The sequence below is a fragment of the Nelumbo nucifera genome, chromosome 2, assembly GCF_055504915.1.
Source record: "Nelumbo nucifera cultivar China Antique chromosome 2, China Antique-T2T, whole genome shotgun sequence".
NCBI classification, from domain to species: domain Eukaryota; kingdom Viridiplantae; phylum Streptophyta; class Magnoliopsida; order Proteales; family Nelumbonaceae; genus Nelumbo; species Nelumbo nucifera.
In genome coordinates this window covers 39,227,155-39,254,539 of record NC_142650.1, presented here as the reverse complement: position 1 = coordinate 39,254,539, position 27,385 = coordinate 39,227,155, and the positions used below count along the sequence as shown (strand labels likewise).

The following is a 27,385-nucleotide window of genomic DNA, read 5'->3' as shown; positions in this document are numbered from 1 at the left end:
CTTTTAGGAACTGGCCTTGTACACTGCAAGCGCTGCTCTGAGCTACTTGGTGTTATTCGTTGGCCTCCGTCAATTAGACCTAAATCGCGTTGCCAGCAAGAAAATCTAGGAAGAGAAGAAAGAGATCGACAAGCGCTTAGGTCGTCCACTTATCCAGACCAATCCCTACGAGGATGTCATAGCATGCAATGTTATAAATCCTGATCATATTGATTTGGAGTTTGATTCTATTGGAGGCTTAGAAGATGTCAAAAAGTCACTCTTTGAAACCACTACGGAGACCTGATTTGTTTTCTGGGAAGCTTCTCAGGCCTGAAAAAGGGGTATTGGGATATTGCTAATATGGGCCACCTGGAACAGGAAAGACAATGCTTGCTAAGGCCATGGCAAAGGAATATGGAATTGTATTTATTAATGCGTGAATCCGTCGCCTACTTCCTCCACCGGTGGTGAATGTCGAGCTTCAACTTATTCCACCTTGAATCACTGAATCTCCGACGCTCATGTTTTTCAGACAAGCTTTTGGTTTTGGACCAAACTTGCGGAGCCTAGAGCAAATTTCAATACGGTGGGCCAATCCATACTTCGCTACCTTTTTTTGTATAAATGAAACTCAGAAGGTTTTGATTCAAGGAGCAATTGAAGAACCAGAGCTCGATTTACAGGTTGAAGACAAAGATTGGCTTTTCAGGTTCAAATCCTGAGAAGGGGACAAGGGTAATATTGGATTTTAAAAAATTTTTAAACTCATCTCGTGTCACAGTGTACGGACTTTGATGGAATAGTTTAAAAAATTTGCCCCATATTAAATTTCTAGGCTGAGTTGGGGCTGTGCGGGATAGGGCCTGGACCCGGTCCGCAGCTTATACCGGCTTGATGCCCGGACCGGGAATTTTCAGGTCGGGTCAGCACGTGCGGGTCTGTCCGTACTCCGTATCTTACTTCCATCGGAACAAGAACATCACTACTATAGCCACTCTGAGTTTTTTGTGAAACCTGAAACGCCCTTGTGAGAATTGACTGTTGAGAAGGCGGGTTTTCGAAGAAACAAAATCTTCGAAGCTTTCCCAGCGTTTTGGTTCATCTAGGGTTTAACATTCCAGTTCGATACCATCCAAGGAAACTTGTTTGGCTTCGTCATTCGTTCTAAATTCGATGGATTCATTTTCGGTTTCTTCGTCTGCAGCAATGGCGCAGCAAACATGGGAGCTCGAGAACAACATCGTAAACATGGAGGGTCCTTTGGCGGACTCGGACGCCATTTATTTCTACGATGAGGCCGCGCAGGCCAAGTTCCAGCAAGAGAAGCCATGGGCAAACGATCCTCACTACTTCAAGAGGGTTAAGATTTCAGCTCTAGCGCTACTAAAAATGGTTGTTCATGCTCGATCGGGTGGAACTATCGAAGTTATGGGTTTGATGCAGGGGAAGACCGACGGTGATGCCATCATCGTTATGGACGCTTTCGCTTTGCCTGTTGAAGGCACAGAAACTAGGGTTAATGCCCAAGCTGATGCTTACGAGTACATGGTCGATTATTCTCAGACTAATAAGCAGGTAAAACGATAAACTCTCCTCCTCTAGGAACCGTAATTTGTTTGGCTTTCTTGCATTCCTGATGTATATTTAAGAATGGTTTCTATTGCATTCTGGGTTTAGGCTGGGCGGTTGGAGAATGTGGTTGGATGGTACCACTCTCATCCTGGTTATGGATGCTGGCTTTCGGGTATCGACGTTTCAACACAGATGCTTAACCAGCAATTCCAGGAGCCGTTTTTGGCAGTAGTTATTGATCCAACTAGGACTGTATCTGCTGGAAAAGTTGAAATTGGAGCTTTCCGAACGTACCCACAAGGTTATAAGCCTCCTGATGAGCCTGTGTCGGAGTATCAAACTATCCCACTAAATAAGATTGAAGACTTTGGTGTACACTGTAAACAGGTGGAATTGTTGTTTCCCATTGTTGCATTTAAGAATTGACAGTGTGGTTGTAGTTAATTTAATGTCATATGGTTGTGCCACTGCAGTACTATGCATTGGATATAACATATTTCAAGTCGTCTCTTGATTGCCACCTGTTGGATCTGCTTTGGAACAAGTATTGGGTGAATACTCTTTCTTCTTCACCATTGTTAGGAAATAGAGACTATGTTGCAGGACAGATATCGGATTTAGGTGAGCTCTATCTTAGTTGTCCTTGTCTTGGCAAGGGCTTATTCACTTCTCTATATCTTTAACTTTTGAATGGAACTTTAGTTTAACCATTTAGTTCACTGGAAGTTGTAAATAATGGAGAGTTGGATACCACCTTGTATTTACTATGTTCTGTTCTGTCTACTAATGTTCATGATTCTGTTCATTTGCAATGAAAACATTTCCTTATGTGATGCAGCGGAAAAGCTGGAGCAAGCAGAAAATCAATTAGCTCATTCACGCTTTGGGGCTTTTATATTTCCCTCTCAGAGAAAGAAAGAGGTCAGTTAAGTTCCGATTGAACAATAACAATACATGTAAAATAAGTTACAAGTTGAATGTCTTGACCCTCAGTCAGAGGTTTGCTATTTATGTCCTTTACTTTTCTGGAATATATCTTAAATACCTCAAGTGTACTGCTTAACTCTTAAAACTCTTTGAATGTGTTGATTTCGGTGGTATTACTGTTTTGGCTGCAGTTTCTATAAATTAAATCAAGATGTTTGTTTTTTTAGTTTTCATTTTCTTCTTTATGAGTTTTATTTCCAGTGTGGGATACTTTGGAATAGATTTTGAGGAGAGATTGTGGGACACTTAAGGATTTTGTAATAGGTAACTTCATAATTGTGTCTGTTTTAGTTGAGATATCTTTTGATGTACTGTTTTTGGTGAAAACTCTCCACTTATGTGTATCCTCTGTTTTTAAATGAAATTGCATTTTACTTAAAAAACAAAAAAGACAGATAGGTTTCCAGTGTGGGCCTGCCTATGACACAGCTTTTAATGTTGGATGACATAATCATCATTTGCTTGTATCCTTAACTTTTTATTTCTTTTTCAAAATACATAACTTTTCTTAGTTCCCCTAGAACTATTCTTAAACTAGCTAAAGGAATTTGTGCATAAATCTTGATTCCTGTTGATTGTGATTCCTGGTACTATGTAAATATGGTTACTCCCTTACTTCAGGAAACTGATATTTGAGGCATGTATGTTCTTCCATATTACACACATGTGAGAGGGTGATATTAATGGACTCATTAATCATTATAAGGATGTCAAGGGTATCTCACAGATGTTCATATATCTCATAGTTGGCAAATGGTTGTTATCTATAGAAGGATTGATTTCTAAGTTGGATTTTTGATCCTTCTATATCAGATAGAATACTTTGAGCCCTAATGGGGAGTTGGGGGTGGGGGAGTATAAGGATATTTGGAAAATGAAACTTATCCTGGTGTCCACTTTATTTGGTATGAGGTAACTGCACCCCAAACTTGATGTACCAGCTTCATGGAGGCCAATTTTCTACAACATCTTTTCCATGTGCAACCTTTTTTCAATCTTGAACACTTCATTGCTTGCTCTCATTCTTATCTGGCTCAATTAACTAGCTCTTTCCAACCTTCCCTCCATCCTCTTCATCACTAGTAGCCTACTCACAGCTCACTGCTTGCTTTAGTTTTCAAGGCATCAAGGTGAGGCTAGGCGATAGGGGGCACCTTGTTGCCTAGTTACCTAGGTGATGGATTTATTTATTTATTTTGAATAAAAACTATGAGTTGTAGGTAAATCCCTAGGTTCCAAATCAAGCAGCAACCATTTTCCACTGGTGTTTGTCTTTAATCTTCAAAAAAGATGTATAAACTTCATTTAAAACATAGAAAGTCAACATATTCATGAAAAAATGAAAGAAAGAAAAGTAATTTCAGAAAATAGAGGGGATGAGCCACTATTTTTGTCCTATGAAAAGAAGAAAGTAATCAATATTTGTTGATTGGACAAAATTTGGAGTTATTTGTTGCTTATTGCTTCAGGTTTTGAAGTTTTTGTGTGTTCAAGATAGCATACATGTTGTAAGAGACAAAACTAAAGTGTTTTGATTTAAGAGCCAAAAATGAAATTTGGGGGATGGACAATGGGAAATGGTTGGAACTGAATTCAGTGGGCCTTTCTGAGGGTCTAGTGATTATTCGGGATCCTAGGTTACTTTAGAAGGTAGGATTGTTTCTGAGGGTTAGTTTAGGTTACTTTAAGGAGAAGGAGGCGCTAGAAAAAATGTTTGGATGATGTTTTGACCAAGCAAGGGGTGGGCAGAAGCAATTTGTTCTGGTCTATATTGTAATTTTCCTTTTCACTCTTTGGGGGGAGCTAAGAAAGTTTATCTCCCCTTCTCTCTTTGAAATTTCTTCATTTTTATTTAATGAATCTCATTTTTTTTGATGAATAAGGATAGTTTTATTACTTCAAAAGAAAATGGAGATCTCATACAGCAGCCTGTGGAGAGGCGCAAGCTGCAGCCTCTCCCAACTGATTACAAAGAAACTTAAAAGGAAAAGATGAACATTACAGCTGAGCCCAAAACAAAACTTCCCTATTTGTCCCTTGCTTAGCTAAGCCATCAGCCAAAACATTTGCTGATCTCCCCACCTATTGTGTACTAACAGACATATTCCTTGTCAGCCACTTAAATTTTTTGACTTCATTTCTGTAGCACCATATAGTTTCCTCAGGGTTCTGCAACCACCCCACCACCACCTTGGATAGACTTGAGGAAGATGGAATTCTTTCCTGGGAGAGAGATGAAATAGAAAGGCTGGAGTTTGAAGTAAAAAGTCTAATTTACAGATAAGAGGAGAGTTGGAGACAAAAGTCCAGAGTGATTTGGTTAAGAGCAGGTGATAAAAACGCATTTTTTTTCATGCCTATGCTAGTGCAAGGAGGAGAAACTTCATCTCCAGATTTCAGGTGGAAGGGGAGATGGTAGAGTTCTGGAATGAATCCAAGAGAAGGTGGTTGGTTTCTACAAGGCTTTATATACCTCAAAAAAGTGGAGATGGATGCCACTTGGAGAGCTGGTCCCAAAGAAGCTGAATGAGAATTCAGCATCCTGGATTGTAAGAGAATTTGAGTTGGAGGAAGTTAAAGAAGCCTTAAAAGACATTAACGGGGACAAAGCCCGAGGCTTGGATAGTTTCAACTTTACTTTCATCAAAGCCTGTTGGAATTGGATGGAGAGAGACTTTAAGCAAATGTTTAAAGAGTTTCATAGAGAGAAGATCTTGGAGAAGATGGCTAATGCTACTTTTATATCTCTAGTTCCAAAAAAAGATGGAGCAGTGGATTTAAAGGACTTTAGGCCAATAAGCTTAATCAGCAGCCCTTATAAGTTATTGGCTAGTGTTATCCAAGAGATTGAGGTCAGTATTCCATGAGGTAGTAGGGAAATCCGTTGGCCTTTGTGGAAGGAAGACAAATTTTGGATAGAGTCCAAGTGAATGCATTGACTCTAGATTGAGAAGTGGCATACTAGGATTAGTGTGTAAGATTGACATGTAGAAGGCTTATGATCACGTATTCTTAGAAGAAACTCAAAGATTGATGGGTTCGGAGAAAAGTGGAGGTCTTGGATGCATGCATATGTGTTCACAGTCTTATTCTCAATCCTTATAAATGACATCCTCAGAATTCTTTCAAGCTTCCAGGAGTCTAAGACAAGGAGATCCAATATCTCCTTTGCTATTTGTTATGGTTATGGAGATTTTGAATCTTCTGTTAGAGAGAAGTGGACAAATGGGCTTGATTAAGGGATTTAAGGCTGGAAGGGGTGGGCATTGCATTACCCATTTGCAGTATGACACCTTGATTTTTCTGGATGCTACGGTGGAACTGATGGTGAATTTAAGAGCAGTATTGGCAAATTTTGAAATGTTAACAGGGCTGAAGATCAATCTTTCAAAAAGCATAATGATCGAAATTGGAGAGGTGGAGAGGGATGTTATGGTGGAATGTGATGATGCTCTTGAATGCAGAATTGGTGGGCTCCCTTTCACCTATTTGGGAATACTGATAGGAGGTGCTTCAAATTCTGACATAATAAGGAAACCAATCTTAGAGAGGGTTGAAAGGAGGTTGGATGGGTAGAAAGCTAAATATTTTCCTTGGGGTGGGGGAATAAAATTAATTAAAAGTGTCTTGTCAAACTTACCCAACCTATTATTTATCTTGGCTGAAAATACCAACTAAGGTGGCAGAGAGAATTGAGAAAATTCAGACTTCAGAGGGCTTCCTATGGGAGGGGGTGGGGGAGAAGGGGGAAAGAAATTTCACTTGGTGAATTGGGTTAAGGTCTGTAAACTGAAAGAGAAGGGGGAACTGGGGCTAAGAAAAATGAGAATCTTTAATAGGACTTTAATGGGAAAGTGGCTTTGGAGATTTGGTTTAGGGAGAGAGGAAAACTCATTGTGGAGGAGGGTGGTGGTTGGGAAATATGGGGTGGTGAGGTTTGGCTGGGAATCTAGAGAAGTGAGGGATTCATATGGGGTGAGTGTGTGGAAGGGGATTAGGAGATTTAACAGGGAGTTTAGATGTCTGACAAGTTTTGTAGTAGGGGATGGATCAAGAATCAGATTTTGGGAGGATGATTGGTGTGGAATAGGCAAGCTCAGTGATTTAGGGCACCTTGTCGCCTAGTTGACTAGGCGATGGATTTTTTTAGTAAAAAACATAGATCCTAGGGTAGTTCCCTAGGTGCCATAACCATATTTCCTTAATATTTATTCATAATTTTCATAAGAAAAGTATAAAGTTCATGTTAAAGTATAGCAAATCAACATATTCATGAGAAGAGAAAGAAGAAAGAAATGAAAATTGAAAAAACATGGGGGCTGAACCCTTATTTTTGTTATAGGAAAAGAAGAAAAGAAAAAGGATATAAATGCTGGAGGGGGGCTCAAAAGTTGTAATCTCTTGGGAAAAATGTTATAGACATGTCCCGTGGACCCTCAAGCATATCTTCAGAGAAGTGGAGAGAATAGCAAAGGATATAAATGCTGATTTTAGGTGGATCAGGAGGAGTGCAAATGGGTTAGCAGATACTTTAGCCAAACAAGGGGCTGCAGGGCAGCAACTATATTGGGCCTCGTTGTAACTTGGATTGTAATCATTGGGGATGACTATTGGGTCATCAGTCTATAATTAACTCCACATAATTTAATTAATGAAGCAATCTTTTTGCTGATAAAAAAAAAGAAAAGAAAAAGTAGAACATATGGAAGAAAAAGTAGAAGAAATTCAGAAAGAAGAATATATGGAAGAAGAAAATGTGTTGAGTAGACAAAATTTTAAGTTCTACCTTACTTATTGGTTCAACTTTTGAAGGCCCTGTTTGGCGTGTCTTTCCGCGCGGTCTTTCGGCTGCTTACAAGCTGGGAAGACCGAAAATCGGTCTATTCCCATTTGGCACGTGGAAGATCTCGCCGCCAAAAGACGGGGCGCCGAAAAGACGCGGGAAGCCCATTTTGGGCTGATTTCAGGAAGCTCCAAATGAAGCTTCCCGCGTCTTCCGCGTTTTAATCTCATGCGGAAAGACCCGAAACGACGCACGGAAAGATGCGCGTCTGCCAAACGGTGGGCTGCCCAGATCTTATGTCAAAAGCTCAATGCGTCTATTGACTGTCAGAGCTACAAGAAGATCTTCTCAAAAAGACTTACCAAATGGGCCCAAAGTCTTTGAGGGTTCAATACAACATTTAGCAATGTTTTTGTTGATTAAACCCTAACAAATAATAAAATGGTAAAAAGAAATTAGTATATAAACATACAAAATGAATATTTTAGTTTAATAATGTCTATTTTAAAATTGAATTTTGATGGCAGCTGCCAAGGTAACCCAGGGCCATCCGGAATTGGTGGGATTCTGAGAGACAAAGACAGCAATATGTTGTCTCTTTTTTCAGGACCAGTGGGTGAAGGTGATTCTGTAAGGGCAGAGTTACTAGCAGCGGTACAAGGTATACAGATGGCTAGTCAAATTGGAGTGAACAATTTGTTATTAGAAGGGGATTCCAAGGTAGTAGTGGGCTGGCTGAATAGCCCAGATACAGCTTGCTGGGGCTATAAGGACCTGTTAAAGAAAGTTAAATGGATGACAAGAAATATGACTTTCAGATTTCAGTGGGTCAGCAGATCAGTAAATGCAATGGCTGATTCTCTGGCCAAGCAAGGGGTGTCAAGGGGAGATCTGTTTTGGGCTACTTTGTAATTTGTGTTTCAGGCTTGGACTTGTTTAGTGTATATGATTCAGTCCTCAGGGGAGGTAACATCTCGTGCCTCTTCCTAGGCTGATTGTATTTTCTTATTTTAATTAATAAAACTTCTCTCGTTTATAAAAAAATGTCTATTTTATAATTATTTATAAAAAATGTCTATTTTATAATTATAATATAAAAAAAGAATAAAAAAGTATTTTATAGTAGTAAGTACAGAACTTCTTGGCAATTAGGCAAGGTGAGCCTCCAAGGGTGCCTTGTCGCCTAGGTGTCGCCTTGACAACTATGTTTATGTCCAAAATTATATAAGCTGACTGAGGCTGAGGTATCTATCAGTCAATGCTATGAAAGAAGGGGGGATCAATTGGTATGGAGCTCAAAATTTAGGAGGCTTCTGCTGGATAGAGGAGTGGAAGAATGTATCTCTCTGCTAGGAGAATTAGAAAGTGTGAAATCTCAGTGCAGCAGAGGAATGAACTTTGGTGGAAAGAATGTAAGAATGGGAAATTTTCAGTTAAATCATGCTATATGTCTCTCAGCAGGTCCAGACTAAGTCAAATCAAAGGTGTTTGGGGAAACCTGGTGCCCTCGAGAGTTGAAGCTTTGGCATAGATGGTGGCAATGGATAGCGTTTTGACAATGGATCATCTGAAATCAAGAGGATTCCATTTGGCTAACAGGTGCTGTCTATGCAAAGAGCTGGAGGAAAATGTCAGTCATCTACTTATCACCTGCAAGTTTGCTAGTTTCATGTGGAGAATGTTTACTACTATCCTTGGGGTTCCTTGGTTTCACCCAGTTTCAGCTGCAGAAATCTTATCTTCGTGGCCAGTGGCCTAAGCAAGGAGGAAGTAAGAAGGTGAAGCTGATTTGGAGCTGCATCCCTTGTGCTATAGTTTGGAACAATATGGAAGGAGGGGAACAGAGGAACACTTGAGGACAGAGCTTGCAGTATGGATAGGATGTAGCTGCTGTTACCAAATCTGTGGCAGACTGGGTCTTGGTTCTCCCAGAATTTAGGCAAATTGATTGTGGGTATTCAAATCTGGGGAATGAGTTAGGGGAGGTTCTGGGTATTCAAATCTGTAATGTGGAAAACTCATTCTGATTTTCAGATTGTATTGTATTTGGGTGATGACTTGTCACCCATCAGATTGTACTACTTTTGTTTTTAATGAAATTTTACTTATCAAAAAAAAGATTTTGGTTTCAGTAAGATGGTGTGGAGCTGCATCCTATTTTCCATCTGTTGGGCCATTTGGAAAGAGAGGAATAAAAGAGTGTTTGAAGATAAGCATTGGAAGATTGAAAAGATTGTGGCGGTCATTGGCAAGTGCGTGGCAGATTGAGTGCTTATTCTCCCTGAATTTGCACAAATCCGCATCTCAGGTCTAGGAGTTAATTTTGGGGATGTACTTGAGTTACAAAATTGTAATTCTGAGAGTTTCTTTTGACTTGCTTTTCCTTAATGTTACCTTAACACCTGAGTAGATTGTAATTACCTTTTTTCTTTTTACTATAAAAAGGTAGCATACATGTTGATTGAACCCTAACAAATAACTTAATAATAAAAAGAAACTAGTATTTTTACTCACAAATTAAATAATAATGTCTGTTTTGTTATTATAATCTCAAAGAGTTAAGAATATAAAAGTATATAATAGAACTATATACAAAATACCTTTGTGATTAAGTGAGGCAACCTCAATTGGTGCCATGTTGCCTTCCAAAGAAGCACCTAGCACACTAACCTTTCAAACAAACCACTTCAACTTCTAGATGGGTCTGCTATTGCTTTCTGGAATTGTTTCTATCTTGTTCCGCTTTTTTTTTTCTTTGAAAAATAAAAAATAAATTCATTAAAAACAAAAAGAGAGTACACAGGAAGGTGATGAGAAATCACCCTAGAGAAGAAAGCAACAGACCAACAACAACCAACTCACACACAACCAAAAAAAGAACCAAGAAATAAACACTATAAATAGACAAAAACAAAAGCACAAAAGCCTCCCTGACTCAAAAACACATCAGTCTACCCCTTCAAATGCTATTTTACAAACACCCATTTTACAACTTCTAGACTTCTCTAAAGTCTTTGAAGTGGCATGTGATGCATCCGGTGTAGGAATTGGAGGGGCTTTTATGCAAGAAGGCCATCTCATTGCATTCCATAGTGAGAAACTAAATGAAAGCAAGCAGAAATATTCAACTTACGAGGAGTTATATGCAGTAGTGCAAGTTCTACGACATTGGTGACACTACTTAATATCTAAGGAGTTTGTGCTCTATACAGATTATGAAGCTTTAAAGTACTTGAATTCCCAAGTTGGTTTCATTCCTACAATAATACACCTTTGAATTCCCAAAAGAAACTATAGGCATGGGAAGCTGGTAGCTCATGACAGCATCCTCACCTCTGATCACCTGAAATCTAGAGGTTTTCATCTTTCCAATTGGTGTTATATATGTAATTAAGAGGAAGAAACAACAGTTTTCCATTGGTTCTTTTCATGCAATATAGCAAGTTTCATATGGAAGTTCTTTTCTTTTCTATTCGGGGTGAGTGGGTTCAATCCCTTGACTTCAGCAGAAATATTCTCTTTGTGGCCAAAACTCAGAGGCAGTGAGGGAGCTAGGGTGATGTGGAGTTGTGTCCCTTTTGCAGTATGTTGGTCTATATGGAGGGAGAGAAATAGAAGAGTTTTTGAGAATAGATCAAACAACATTGAATACATGGTAGCTGCAGTGACAAATGTGATTTTAGAATGGGTTTTCAGACTTCAAGATTTTGATCAAGTATCTAAGGCAGATTTGTTGGAAAATTTCTGGAATACCCTTGAATTACAGCCTTGTAATGTAGAATCATTTTCAATTTGAAGTTTTGACAATGTATGCGGTGTGTCCTCTAGACAACCAATGATGTTAGGATGTAACTCTTTTTCCTATTAATGATTTTTTTTCTTGATTCTTAAAAAAATAAAAATAAAAAAAGAAAGAATACACCTTTGTTCTTAAGCACCAAGCTGGAAATGAAAATAAGGTGGCGGATGTGCCAAGTCGGATGGCTTACATACTTCATTCCATGAATGTCCAAGTCACTGGTTTTGATCAACTAAAAGCAAGACTATGCTGGTTGTAAGGATTTCAGTATCATACATAATGGTTATCTGTTTTATGATACCCACTTATGTCTACTAAATACCTCTTTACAAGACTTTGTTATTGGGAGTTACATGCTAGAGGTGTAGCAGGTCATTTTGGTAGAGATAAAATCATTTCTATGGTGGAAGATAGGTTTTATTGGCCTTAATTTGAAGAATGATATTGCTTGTATAATCAAGCAATGTAGGACATGCCAACTTGCCCAAGGATGAAAGGAAAAGACTAAGCTATATACACCCCTACCTATCCTCATGAACCATGGCAGGATTTATCCATGGATTTTGTCCTTGGATTGCCCAAGACTGTTAGGGGTCACGATACAATCTATGTTGTGGTGGATCGTTTCTCCAAGATGGCTCATTTCTTATCTTGCAACAAAACACACGATGCTTCACATATTGTTACTATATTTTTTAAAGAAGTGGTTCGGCTTCATGGCGTGCCTTCTACTATTGTGTCAGATTGGGACACCAAGTTTATGAGTTATTTTTGAAAGACACTTTGGAAACTACTCAATACTGAGCTGAAATTCTCTACATTGTTTCACCCCCAAACAGATGATCGGATTGGGTACTAAATAGAAGCTTAGGAGATCTTTTACAGTGCCTAATTGGTTATCATACTTCTAGATGGGATCTAGTGCTTCCAATAGCTGAGTTTGCTTATAACAACTCTGTAAATAGATCCATAGGAAGAAGTCCATTTAAAGTGGTGACTGGTATTCAGCCTAAGCGGCCAATTGACTTAGTTACCTGACCACCAGATACCTGTACTAGCATTGAAGTAGAAGCTTTTGCTAGGCACATAAGAGAGATACATGATGATGTTAGGAGAAAAATTGCATTGAACAATGATCGATACAAGGCTAGAGCTGATATTCATCGACGGTTGGCAAATTATCAAGGCTAGAGCATCTTCCTAAACGTGTGTACAAGAAGCTCCACTCAAAGAGTGTAGGACCTTACAAAATCATCAAGAAGATAAGTTCTAATGCCTATGTTCTACAGTTGCCAAATGACATGGGAATTAGTCCTATCTTCAACGTTGAGGGCTTAACTCTTTATCATGGACATGTGGATTCTTTTAAGACTCCCATACGTAAGTTGCCAACTATTGCAGCTCCAAATGACATTCCAGAGGATGTTTTAGATGAGGAAATAATATATACTGCTACGGGAGGGTATCAGAAATTCCTTGTCAAGTGGAAAGGCAAGCCTATGTCTAAGAGTTCTTGGATCACTGCTGAAGACTTTCATCGTCTCAACATAGATCCTTATGAAAGGTACCATGCTTTTAACTCATCGGGGTTGATTTCTTTCAAGCCGGGGAGAGATGATAGGAATCGATCAGCACCCTTGAAGACTTATTCTAGAAAGAAGAAGGCCTTACAATAGGTCCTGATATGGCATGGTTTCTTTTTTCTTTTACTTCGCTACCGGGATGTGGCATCGGACCCATGATATGGCATAGTGATGGTACTTGGGATTTGGACTGAATTGAACACCAAAGGTATTTTTGCCATTTTACAATTTTTTTGTAGGGTCCAATAGTAGGGCTTGATTGCCTATTTATAGTTTCTTTATGTTTAAAATTTCAGAGTCATTGCATAAGTAGGATTAGAGTTATTGAGTCTTCTATGAATTGAAATATGATATGATAGCTTAGTTTGAGTCCTACTAGGATTATCAAGTCTAACAATTTGACTCCTAAGACTATTGTGAATCTAATAGTTTGACTCCTAAGACTATTATGAGTCTATTAGTTTGATTCCTAGGATTATTATGAGTTTAGAGTCTATAAATATGTATGGACGTTTTACACAAAAGGCAATGAAGTTTATGAGTTTTCTTCAGCTTATGCTAATTATGGTGAGTGATTCCCATGCCCTAGAGTGATTCTAGGTATTTTCTTTCTTCTTTCTCTCCCTATTTTCTCTCTTATTCCTTCAAGAAGCCATTACAGCCATCAACAGCCATAAAATTCTGATCAAGAAGACCATCAACATTCTCTAAGGACTAGAACTGAGCTGGTCCTACATCACAACCCCATATGTAACTCAACAGCCTTTTTTGAAACTTTTAATGCCTGTGTCTCCAAACCTTTAAAAGCTTGAGATTCATGACCACTGCCTGTCTTACCCTCAGAGATCTTCACTTCAAATCTTATTCCTTTTCTCTTATAAATTCTTTTGTACTTGTTTGTAAGACCAGCGCCAGACAAACCATCTTTCAATCTTGAGAAAATTTTGGTACATGAATGAGATAGGACTTGCTTATACCTCTAGCTTTCATCGAGACCTCCAAATAATGTTCTAAAAATCGTAATCATATCACAAATCATAAAGAGGTTTGAATCGAATTGTATTGTAAATTGCAAGATTTTTTCTAATTTTTCTAAAAGTTGTAAAGAAAACTATAAAAATGCCCAAACCTCTCGAGGAATAGAAAAAGTGACTCTACTAATTTTCAACCTATAGACATAATATAAGTAGGTAGTAATAGCAAGCCTATGATCTTACTACAATACTTCTAATCTACTATTGAATATTTAGTTATCCTGTGATCTTGTCTCCAAGTTTTTAAGGGAATTAGCTAATCACTAATTCCCTATAGTTTCAATTTAAAGTTTCAATAATTTAAGCCAAACATGCAATTCATGAAAAATACTAAAATAGGAGAGAGAGAGAGATGATTGCTTAGCCTAACATACATCCAATAACATGATAATTCAACAATTAACACATTTATAAAGACTTACATGAGGAGTTAGCAAATTATAAGCCAAACCATGCCCATAAAAGTAACATAAATAAAGACTTAAACACTACCACACTGGATCTAACAAAGAAATCTTCAGAGTTTCAGAATTCAAACACAAACACCTTACCAAAACAACATGGGGCAGAGCCCCTGTTTTCATGCAAAAAAAGACTTGAAAAACCATGGAGTAGAGATCCTATTGTGCATACATAAGGGGATGGAAAAACAATGGGTTGAGTCCCTGTTTTCTGTTAAAAAATGGGGGAAAATGAGGAGCAGATCCTGTTTAGCATAAGAAAAGGAGAGAAAAAAAAACAGGGTGGAACAGGGTGGAGCACCTGTTTTTATGTTAAAACAGCTGAAAACATGATGGAGCAGAGATCCTGTTTCACATTAGCATGGAACCCCTTTTTTGTGTCAAATAAAAATTGGAAAAAATGGGGAGTAGCCCCTGTTTTGTATCAGAAAAGAGAAAACAATAAGAGGTTGGGCCCCCTATTTTTGTGTGAGAAAATAAGGAAGAAAATGCTTCTGTCCTACGTTTAAGGATGAAGGGGCAAAAATATTTGTATAAGAGGAAGAATATGAAGGGCAGAGGCCTTGTTATAGGTCACTACGAAAAAAAAGAAGGGCAGAGTCCCTGGTTTGGCGTAAAAGAACATGAAGAGTCTACCATAAAACAATAGAAGCTTCGGTGGTTCTTAAATACTTACAGGTATAGTGAAGCTTCGGTGGTTTTCAAATGAAGAAGGGTTTCTCTTCTCTCCTTCCCAGGCATTTTCATTCGGAGGTAAGTCTCATCTGATTGCTTGATGAGACAAATAACCCTTAATAATTAAAATGACAATATTGCCTCTCATTTATAAAAGCAAAACTTTAAAATAGGAGGACTACAAGTCCTTTCCTCCTAAAACACTTTACTTCATTAATCACTCAAATTGTTTAAAAGTTGTGATTTATGATTCGATCTAATGATTCGGATATAAATCGCATGATTTTTTCTAAATACAATTCTTGTAACCGATATGTATTGTTTTACTAACGGTTTGATATGAATGATACAATTTGAATAGTAAATCATACGATTTTAAAGACATTGGCTCCAATTGATCAGCAATTCCTTCCTTGATTACCAGCTTCCTTTTCCTTTTTAGATCAAACCCTATCTTTCTAACAATCACTTTGGACCAAACAAAAGCCTCACTATCCTCTGAGTTGCACCTCAAACCTGTACTTTCAACTGAAGACGACAACACTCTTCTGGATTTCTACCATCATCCCAAATACATAAATATATAGATATATACATTTATGGATGCAAAGATGCATATCCATGTGTGCATGAACAGTGAATACAGATATACATAAGTACTTATATGCATAACTACATATTTATATGATATTTGTACATGTAAATCTGAAGTTAAGTCAGGTTCGGGTTGGTCAATGCTTCAACCCTAATCCAACCCAAAGTTAAGTCACGATCATATTTTTCAACCCTAACCCGAACTTCAACCCTACCCAACCAAATCCTATATTTTGTGCTGGGTGTGGGCTAATCCAGTCCAAGTTGCAGCCCTACTCTAAGCCTTCATCTTTCCCTTTGTACCTAATTCTATCTCAAATGCTTTCAAGCTCCTCTTGTTTCTTTTTGAGGATTAGAATTTCCTCCTTCCTTTCACAACCAGCACAACCGACCCTCTCCTCAGCTTTTTCCAGATGGGATGCTGGAGTATTTGAATCAGGTACAACAGACTGATTAGTAACAAAAACCAAATGAACAGACTTACCTGGGCAAGTGGGAAATGGAGGAACAACAGTAAAAGATTGAGTCTCAGAGCTGGAATTTGGGTCCAGAGCCCCACCCGCAGACTTCTTTTGCAGAGAAAAATTTTCAGGGAGTACAAACTCATTGTCAGCCACAGCAATAGACACTAAGATAGTTTTCTCCTATCTACTGCTTCTGTACAAGCCTGCATAGTAGTTCTGCCCCCCTATGAAAACATCCTCTGGAAGCTGCATATTAGGAAGGAAATTCTTTTCAGGGTGACAAGTCCCCTGTACAACATCCATAGTTTCTGTTCTCTGTTCCAAACCTGTTCGCCAAACAGATCCCAAGAGAAGAGCATCTAGACACCTGTTCACAAACTCTGGCTGTTGGTTCCTTTTTCCACTCACATTCTTTGACAGCCAGCTCCAACTACCTCCTCCAATAGTAAGAGCTTGGTGCCATAGCTTCATTCGTCAAAAATGGTCTTTGAGCTTTGCGGATAGATACTACCAATACTTACTGTGTCTAGATCACTATCATCGTCCTCTTCCGTCGAAACCTTGTCCCCAACATATTAACTATTTGATGTAATGCAATGGAGAAAAAAAGAGATTGAAAGTTTTTCATGCTTGAATATGTTTTACATGTTATGTTATGTATTTTAATTTGAGATAATAGCCACTTGTGCTTCTTTTCTTTTCTTTTTTTTTTTTCTTTTTTGCCCTGCACTTTTAAAACAATTGGATTAAGACTTTGGAGCTGTTTAATGAGTATATGGATGACTTCATCAGATGATGGGGAGTAATAGTAGCTTCTTCTGGCTCTATAGGAGTAGGGGATTCATTTAATGAGAAATTCAGGCAGTGTTACAAGGAGCTGAATTTACCAAAGAACTGAATTGTGAACAGCTCTTAATTGAAGGTGATTCCGAGCTGTTGATCCAGTGGTTAAAAGAGCTAGAAACGGCAGCCTGGTCTTATAGGGGGGTTTTACAAAGATTCAGATGGCTAACTACAAACATGTCTGCCATTTCCAATGGGAAAGAAGATCTGCAAATGGGTTAGCAGACTCACTAGCTAAACAAGGGGTGCATAGGAATCAGATGTTTTGGGCTAAGATGTAATTCTTTGTTTTGATCTGAGGCTGTATCTCATGCCTCTTGTTGGGAACCTTCTCTGTATATCTCTTATAATTCTATTAATAAAACTTCTCATTTTTCTTAGAAAACAGTAGCTTCTTCTACCATGGAATCAGATGTGCAGTTAATGTGGGCTCCCCTAGCGACAACTGGATTAAATTAAATTTTGATGGAAGCTCTTGTGGAAACCTGGTCCCTCGGGTATAGGGGGAGTTTTCAGACAGCAAAGGAGTGTTAATGACACTATTTTGACCCAATGTTTTAAAATGTGGGGACATGGCAGGAGGCATTCCACTATTTGGAGGCATAAGGCGTAGTTTAGAACGTAAGAGGTATATACCTCCTTAAGAGGAGGGGGACGACGAGGAAGGAGCGGGGAGAAAAGAGGAAGAAAGATATTTGGTATATTATATAATAATGTGTTTTATAAGGCATGGGAGGTGTGCCTCCAGGCAAGGTGCTCCCAAAACGCCCTGAGGCATATGCCAGAGGCACTGACACCTTTGAGGTGTACGCCTCATGCACTTTTTTCATGAGGCGTGCTAGAGGTGTATGCCTCATCCACCTCATGCACGCCTCATATAAAAAGACCGAAAAAAAAAGAAAAAACAAAAAAAATGAAAGGAAAGGAAAAGAAAAGAAAGGGAAGGGAAAGAAAAATAAAGAGAAGAAAAAAAGGAAAGGGAAGGGAAGAAAAGATAAGGGGAAAGAAAGTGGTCGACAAGACCCCCCTTTCATCTAGTGCTATGAATCTTTATTCTTCTTAATATAAAATTTTAAAAGTAAAGAAAAAATGAGATCCCCCTTCCTCTTCTTCCTCCTGACCCCCTCCTCGTAAGGAGGCTTAGGCCATCTTGTGTTCTGAACTACGCCTCACGCCTCTAGGTAGTGGAATGCCTCGCATCATGCCTCCGCATTTTAAAACATTGATAATAATATACATTTGTATTTAATTTGTCAAGTTATTTTTTTAATAGCGCATACTAAAGACAAAAAGGTCATCTTTCGACTTTTGACCGAAGAGAGACTGAGAGAATTAGTAGCGTTCGCGTAAATAGAAGGTGGAAGAAGACTACTGAACCGAATCATCTAAAAGCCTAAAAGTTATGTCCATCCTTTCCTTTTAAGAAGATCTGGTATAGCCACATCCCTTCAAGAGTTTGTTTCTTTGTCTGGGAAGCTTGTCTCCAGAAATTAAATACTTGCAATCTCTTGCAGAAAAAGTTTTTGGGAAGACTGTCCATCTCTCCTCATGTTTGCATTTTATGCTTCAGTGATAGTGAATCAGCAGATTACATTTTTCTTCATTGCAAGTTCACCCAAAAGATATGGTTCCATTTATTGAAAATGGCAGGTTACAGCTGGGTTATACCAAAGCACATTATGGACTTTCTGCATCAATGGCAAGGAACAGGTTTAAGTAAATGGGGTAAAGTTTATTGGCAATCAGTGCTACATGCAGTGTTCTGGGGAGTTTGGGATGAAAGAAACAAATGCTTCTTTGACAACAAATTCAGGCCCCTGGAGGAGTTAATTTCAAACATTACTTGCCTTTGCAACCTCTGGACGGTGAACTCAGATCTGTTCAAAGGACTCTCAGTCAATGATCTCAATAGAGATGCTTACCCCTTTCTGTTTCTCCCTCACCTCCATCAAACATCCTTGAGACATCCCGACCCCATCAGTGGAGTGGTGACCCTAAACTTCGATGGAAGTGCCTTAGGTAACCCTGGCTTAGCTGGTATTTGAGGCACATAAGGGATGAAAGGGACAACATTTGTTGGACTTTCAGCGGTCCAATTGGTTTGGCTGATTCCACAAAGGCTGAAGTGATGGCTGCTCTCACAGGAATCAGAATAATAAAAAATTTGGGAATTCAGAATTTAATCATTGCAGGTGATTCAGTAAATACTATAAAATGGTTAAGAGACAAAGAGGGGGGACCTTGGAGATTGAGTCACTATTTGGCAGAGGCTAGGGACTCTTTGGACTGTTTAAATGTAAAATTAGTTTGGATTCCTAGGGAACACAATCATACAGCAGATGGCTTAGCCAAATGTGGTGTGTATTTGGAGCATTTGTATAGCGACAAGCTTCCTCCTTTGTAATTTGTAGGGGTTCTTCCCCTGCTTTGTACATCTTCTCATGTACCTCTTCTTCCTTTAATGAATCCTGGTTAAATTTTCTCAAAAAAAAAAAAATTTTCCCAACTGTTTGTTTGCACAAAAAACAGGGTCTCCACCCTGTTCTTATTTTTCTTTTTTTTTTTCCTCTGTTTTGACCCCCAAAACAGGGGCTCTGCCCCATTTTAGATCTACATTATTCCCTGCTTTTTTTTTTAATGTCAAATCACCCCATTGTTCTTCTACGTTTTTTCTTGCTGTTTTTAGCACCAAAATAGGGTCTCCACCCCATATTTTTTGTAAATTATTTATATTGATTACTGTTTTGTTTGCATGTAAACATAATTCATCAAAACAACACCCTTCTTCCTCCTATGTTACAATTTATAAGGCTCCTTTGGAAAACCTTTTTTTATGATGATTGGTGAGGCTTCTGCACAGAATTTGGTTTGATTGCCTAGGTTTATATTTCTTACATTCCTCTCTTTTCTTTCTAGTTTTGTTTTTTGTTTCTGAACACAGACCTAATGTTTGCTCTTCCATCGGTTGCTCTTTCTTTTCTTCCTCTTCCATTAGTTGAATCTCAATACATTTTGCAATACCATTTTGAAGGCATCATAATAATAAGCATCATCCATGCCTTATCCCAACTATATGGGGTTGGCTGCATGAATCCTGTTTCACTAATCCATTCTATTTAAAGTCATATTCACTGTTAAATTATTAGTGCTTAAATATTATAAACTAAATTTGATAAACCATTTTACCATTTATCCACTGGTGTGAATCTTATATTTCTTTGATTGAAAGATTTCAAAAATATTCTTTCCAAAAATCAAAAGTATCCATTCACAATGACAAAATCTTTGTCCATTTTCCAAAATGATCCAACATGACCAGATATATCCTTCAATTGAGCCTCATTGTTTGGCTATGTCAAAGACAAAAAGACCTAGACAAGCTTTAGTAACATCTAGTCAAAGGATTTTTTTTTGATATTTGGAAATCCTATAAATCATAATGTGCAAGGGTAACCCAAAGAGGTGTCCTATTCAGCATCTGTCCATAGATACCTAGATACATACTGAGTAAACTACTCAAGTGATATAGACATATTGCCCTTGTACTCAAGATGATACCTACATTCATGTCAATCTGCTTATGTTAGCCATCCAAACTGACATTTGAGGATATATTTGGAACTACATACTGGTAATGTCATGTCCCATGCTAGTGGTTCTAAACCAATAGCCTAACATCATCTTAAAAATATAGTCCATGGACATTTCATAGAATTTGTACCCATTACTGAAATCATTATCATCCAAGCCTTATCCCAACCCATTGGGGTCAGCTACATGAATCCTATTTCACCAGTCCATTCTGTTTAATGCCATATCCATTGTTAAATATATTGGCACTTAAATCATTTCTTACTACTACTACTTCTGTCCTTTACCCCTTGCCCTTAAACCCGCATCATGTAACAAAAATCACTTTACTCTAAGAATTGAATAGTAATCTACAAGAGATTTTCTCTCACAAAAATGAGCTATCTCTTGACATAATTGGTATATATGAGCAATGTTCTTTTGTTGAGGGAACTCTACTACTGCTTCCGATATCTGTTTTGTAGTATTGAAAATTGAAAAAGAAAAGACCTCTACTGATGTGTGGGAGCATTAGAGTGGGGAAGCCAAGGTATCACTATAGCTTTCTTAGAAACCACTTCTCATACTAGGGATTATCCACATTGGGTTCTTCAATTATCCCCATTAGGATATGCTTGTTTACGTTTGCCTAAAACTGAGCAGATTGGGACTGTCCAAGATAAATTATCCCAATTTTTTTTTAGTTTCAATTTTCCTTTTGCTGTTGAGCCTACTTAACTTTTGTTTCAAAACAAATTCTATTATAAAGAAGCATATAATATGGAGTTGATCATATTATGACACTCCAAATTTCTCTACTTAAATCTCCTATTTTTTACATCATTATTAGCTATGATTACTGGGGTTTCCCCATAAGAGGAATGCTATCCATTTATGAAGATTTTTATTCTACTTGCTACAGATGGCTTAAGTGACTGGGCCATTTGTAACAGGTAAAATAAGAATCTCACCTTGTGGCTATAGGTTCTCTTGGGCTCTTACCCATGTCTGCTGTGCAGGAAGAATCTCAACTTGCCAAGATCACTCGTGATAGTTCAAAGATAACTGTGGAACAAGTTCATGGTCTCATGTCACAGGTTAGATTGCTGTTTTATTCTAGATGGTTAACCCTGTGCTTAGTGGGGGCTTCTCAATCTACGTTTTATCCTTTTTTTACTCAGGTTATCAAGGACATCCTTTTCAACTCCGTGCGTCAGTCAAACAGATCTCGTGTGGTGGCAACAGAGCAATCAAGTCCTGAGCCCATGGTTGAAACCTGATATCAAGGACATACTTTTCTGCTACTCCTGCACGCTGTGAGATAATCTGAATACTTGCGGAGGCATAATCATTTGCTTTAATGTAAATCCCATTTAGATAACATGCAACATCGAATTAAATTGTGATATTGAGGATCCATTTTATTAGCGCTTCAAATACCTTCAGTTTCCCAGAAGTAATCATGTGGATCCTGTAATTTCTGTTTTGTACTTTTTTCTCCAATTTCAGTAAGAACTCCGGTCATACAAATTGTTATTTTGGTGATGGGGTTGTTTTTAGCAACGCTCTAAATATTGGGATTGTTAAGGGTTTTGAGAAGGCAATTTTGAGAGACTGTAAGTAGCAATTTTAAGACACCTATCATGATACTTTGGACACATGGATAAGGAGGAATTATCAAAGGATGCACATGAATGCATTACTTTTTTTTGTTTTTTTGATCAAAAGAAGGGAGCTAAAAATTTGGACCATTGGGATGCACATGAATGCATTTTAGGGGTGCTCATGAAAAATAAAAAATTTGATCGAAGCTGAGAAACTGAAGAAATCAAATTGATAAAATGTGGATAATCAAGCCAATCGGTTCAATTTCAGTGGTATTTTTCTAAAAAATCGGTTTTTTGTTTGGTTTTGGTTAACCTAGAAGAAAGTTCAACGATTAATTGAATCGACATCTATCTATCTATCTATCTATCTATCTATCTATCTATCTATCTATATATATTTAAAAAAATAGCAGGGACTCATGCCATGCATGGGATTTGTTGAGGGAAAATGAAATAATTAGTACAATGTTGTTTAAAATAACTAGTTTTTATTTTATTAATTTGTTACAAAAATAATTTGGTAATTCAGTAATTTGGATTATATCAATAATGAATGGTCCAAAATCCTTACTTCTATTCAAGAAAGTTGGGGGCACTAGAATGTTCATTGAGAGGTAACCCTAACTTTCTTAAATAGAAGAGACAAGGATTTGAGACTGTTTATTTTTTGTCAACTTTTGGATGGCTGATAAAGAGAATTAGATGACACTTGAAGGGCATTTATATCTTTTCAAATGCCACTTAATGGCTGGTTAACGGACTGTTTAACGGTAGGTACTGGATTGGCACGTTTTGAAAGTTTGGGTATTGAATTGTCGCATTTTAAAGTCCAATGACCAAAGTATAGGGTATTAATCGAGAATTTTCCCATAAATTAATCTAAACTCAAGCTAAAGGTTTAAGACTTCAAGTTGCACCTTTAAGAGCAATGTGACTTTTGTAGTTGAATTGAATCAAACCAATTGCATCCCATGCATTCATTATTTTTGTTTTTTAACTATTTTTAGATAAAATTGTAAATATAGAAGTGGAAAGTGCTATGGGGGATGGGTTAGTACCATTGTGTAACCCAATGAACCAAAAAAATAAAAGATCTTGGGCCAAATTTTGATGGTGTATTTGACAATTTTTAAGGTTGCCTAGCTTAGCCCAGCACACACTCAAAGTGTAATAATATTTGTCTAGGCTTGGGATAGGGACAAACTTGCCTATGTTAATTATAAAACTATAATTTTTTTATAAATTGATTTTTAATTTAATTTTGATCTATTACAAAAAATATATAAAAAATTCTATCTATATATTAATATAAAATTTGTTATTTACATGTTATATTATAATATTTACCATATATGTAACTTCCAACTTTACAAATTGAGTTAAGGGTTGTTTAGCTTGGGCCCTACCCTCTAGGGTGTCAGTGGAGTCTGAAAGTTCGATACGCGGCTTGAATCCAAATTTGGTTATCCAAGACTTGGATGTTAGAACTTGCATCCAATTAATAATCAGATTTAACCCCATCTGATCCAATTAAAGTCCCAGTCCAATAAAAGATTTTTATTTTATGTATATATATAGTATAATTATGTATACATATGGATATTATGTATAATTATATAAAGTTTATAATTGATAAATTTAATATTTTATATTTATATACATCTATTATACATATATAGTTTAAAGAATTAGTTTTTTTAACTTTTTAATTTTTTGGTCTTTTTAAATACAAAAAGATGGTTGTGGATTAAATCCGAATCCAATCTGAATTCAACCTGTTTATAGTCCTATTGCCCATATTATGTGTGGGCTTGGTGCAAATTCAAGCTTAATCTAGCTTAGAAGAAAACAGTTGCTTGAACCAAAAAATTTGTAGGTCTATCCAGGCTGGGGCTAAGTTATAAATGCCCATCTCTAAGTAGAATAAGTCTTATGACATTTTTAATTGGGCCATTATTAGTTTTATTATTTTGATAATTTTTATATGGAATGCAAATGGTTTGTTTTGCTACTTTTAATATTTTTGTACGTTTTATTATTAATTTTTAATTTATGAAATAATATTTTTTATTAATTTCTTAATTTTTGATAGTTGCTAGATAAAAATTTACTAAATTTTAATATTTTATTAACTTTAGATTTTTTTATCAAATTTAGGTATTAAGTTTCAAATTATAATTTTATAATAATTAGCCAATTAAATAGAATTTGACTATGAAACAAATAAAATGAATTTGGATGAGAGTAAGATTCTCTCTCTTTAGAATAGAATAGGTTAATAATGGATGAGGCCTATAGAAATAAATGGAACCCTCTCTTTTCTCTCTCTCTCTCTCTCATTATTTTTAGGTGATTTAACTATTTATGATATTTTTATTAACTAATTTTTAAATTGTTATTTGTTTAAAGACTAGCTAGGTTGAGTCCACACCAGCCTTGAAGTATTTAGGGCCAAGCTTGGCTGTAAAATTTGTGGGCTTGATGCCAGTCCAGGCCTAGGCTGGACTGAAATGATCACCTCTAAGCAAATTGCTTTTGGTTTATTAGAATAATGAGGACAGTCAACCAATTTTAGACAATTTAACGGAGTAATTTAGATGACAGAGAGTTATTGGAATGATTAACGAGGAGAGTTATTTTATTTAATTTAAAAATTAAAAATTCAAAACAAAACCACAAAATAGATAAATGATAGGGGAGAAAGGAGAGGCCTACTGACATGATAGGCCTAGTTTTCATATATAGATATAGATTATTAATATATGTTTTATTAATCATAACAATAGAGATAGAGGTGTTCAGTTGTCTACTTTATCTTCAATCGTTGTGCATCGAGACACATTTTTTTTTTGGTTTTCAATTCAAGGTCCTGTTGTTGGTTAATTTTTTGTCTATTTATGCATATTTTTATATTTTTTCGTGTTTTTAAATAAATTATGTAGATAGTAATTTAGTTTTGCATACTTTTACATTTTTAATATTCCAAATTCTTTGACTTCAATTTGTTTGGCTGTAGGCATAAGCCAACAATCCCATTTTGTACTAAATGTGTAGTTTTTTTTTTTTTTTTGAAATACAAAGGCCCATAATATTAAGATGGTTTATAGGTGGCAAATTTGAGAATAATCTCAACTTGGAATATGTTGGAGGGAGAATAAAGCTCATAGATAACTATTGATAAAATTTCATTCTGAACACTATTATAGATTGTCATGGTTTTCGAACCACCATTCATTCGGACGGGCGAACCGTTTGGCCCGGAAACCATTCAAGCAACCGATTTTGTTTTATTCCAAACCCGATTTTTGGCCAAAAATTGTTGAATCAGTCAACGACTCCGTTGACCTAGGTAGTTGAATCGTCGACCTATCAACCCGTTCAATGATTTTTGGCCATTTTTTATTTTTAATTACTTTTTATTATTTTTAGTAGTTTTGTCAGAATAGGTTACCCGTTCAAGCCAGATGGTCGAATTATCCACCTGAAAATCGGTGGCCAGAACAATTCCGTTTCTAGGTCGTTTTTTAAAACCATGTAAATTGTAGGTATTTGAAGAAGGAGGTCAATAGAATATATTAGATGTTAGCTAATTTAAGTTTAATTGATGGGTTGAGGTGAGTTATGGATAATATGATGACACAAATGGATAATATGGTGGGCCACTTCACACAAATGTAAAGGATAATATGATGACACAAATATTGCTAAAAGAAGTTGGACAAGGACCCAGTAGTAAATAGACAGATAGTGGATTTAATGAGTTGTTTGGTTATGATGGAATTAACGTTAATGACATTGAGTAGGGTGATGATGTGTTTGGTTGTGTCATATAAGCTGAGACCATTAAAAAAAGTGATCAGATTAGGGTTAACAATGTTGGAGGTATAAGTATGTTAGTATCGACACTGAGATGGATTGCCTAAATAATGGTAGGCGCTTGGCAGGAAGAGTCTCTAGAGGCGGGAAATAACATCCTGAGGGACTCACAAGCAAGACGCGTAATAGCAGTGTAGGTCCTCTATTTATAGTTTACGTAGAGGCCTTTTCTTTTTAGAAAGTTCCTTTTTAGTAGGGGTGAGCAAGAAAAATTAAAAAATGGAATCAGACTGAAAAGTTGACTAAAATCGTTTGATTCGGTTTCAGTTTGGTATTTAAAAAAAAACCGAAGGTATTGGTTAATCAAAATCGAAAACCGGTGGTTAATCGAATCGACCGGTATACATAATATTTATATATATATTTTGTATATTTATGTATATCACATTATAAATTAATAAATATGCGTTATATATAAATGTATATTATAATATATAATATATTATTTTTATTTAAAATATAATATTTTATACATATTTCTAATGTTTTATTATATATTTATATATTTTTCTATAATATATATTGTGAACAATAAAAATTGAAAAACTGGTGATTAACCAAACCGCTCAACCGGTTAACTGATCGACTTCAGTTCGGTTTTGGTTATCGGTTTTCCAAAAATTGGTAACCCTAATTTGGTTTAAAAAATATGCTCACGATTTGGTTAACCGAATCATGAGCATCCCTACTTTTTAGGCTTGCTTTCAGAAGGTTAACCTAATTCATACCATCTGTACTAGTCGGGGTGTTGCCATGTGCCCCTTTAGGGTTTTGGTACTTGGGTTCTCACCCTTCCCAATGCACTAGATTTGGATGTAGACATGTTCTGATGATATGTGATTTGACCAAATATGACTCAAGTATTTGCTATTTGGGAAAGCTTTGTGATGAATTAGGAATAAGTCATAATTTTCAGCTCTAATTATAACCCTTCAGTTGAGAAAAAGAATAAACACTCCAATAAATGGCTAGGACAACGCTCAATGAAAATATTCTTCCTAAATATTGTTGGGTTGAAGACTTAAATGCATCAAGCTATGTTTTAAATAGCGTCCTAATTAATCCAATCTTGAATAAAACACCCTATGAGTTGTTTAATGGAACACAACCAAAGATATGGTATTTTAGAGTGTTTGGATTGGATGCAAATGCTTCATTCTCAACACCAAATATAATCTTGAAAAAGTTGATGCAAATCTAATGTTGGTATTTTCCATTTCTAAGGTTAGATTAATCGAGATTGGTCAAGTTTGAGCCCATATAGTGCATCTCATGCATATGATTTACATTAAGTCTTAAAACATAAAAGCAACATAGACCATTTGGATTTTGATGCTTTCTTCTTTCAACTCTTGGTATCAAACTACTATGTAGTGTATGCCCTTAGTTCCAATCAACTTGATGTACATGCATTTATTTGTAAATGAATAAAGTACATTATTGTTTCATGGCAATATTTAAACTGGACACTTAAGAGATTCGTGTTAATTTAGAATGTTCACAACCATTGGATAGACTTGAAGAGTTTATTCTGACAACACTGACATTGGTGTGC

At 36.7% G+C, this 27,385-nt stretch overlaps 1 protein-coding gene across 1 annotated transcript; it reads left to right on the top strand.

Annotated features, from left to right (window-relative positions):
• Nucleotides 1–968: 968 nt before the first annotated feature.
• On the top strand, nucleotides 969–21,877 carry LOC104599151 (COP9 signalosome complex subunit 5-like). Its single transcript, XM_010261558.3, has 6 exons — nucleotides 969–1,557; nucleotides 1,660–1,941; nucleotides 2,028–2,175; nucleotides 2,393–2,475; nucleotides 21,367–21,444; nucleotides 21,529–21,877. The coding sequence occupies exons 1-6, from the start codon at nucleotides 1,156–1,158 to the stop codon at nucleotides 21,625–21,627; spliced, it is 1,092 nt and encodes a 363-aa protein (XP_010259860.1). The 5' UTR covers nucleotides 969–1,155; the 3' UTR covers nucleotides 21,628–21,877.
• The last annotated feature ends 5,508 nt before the right edge of the window (nucleotides 21,878–27,385 follow it).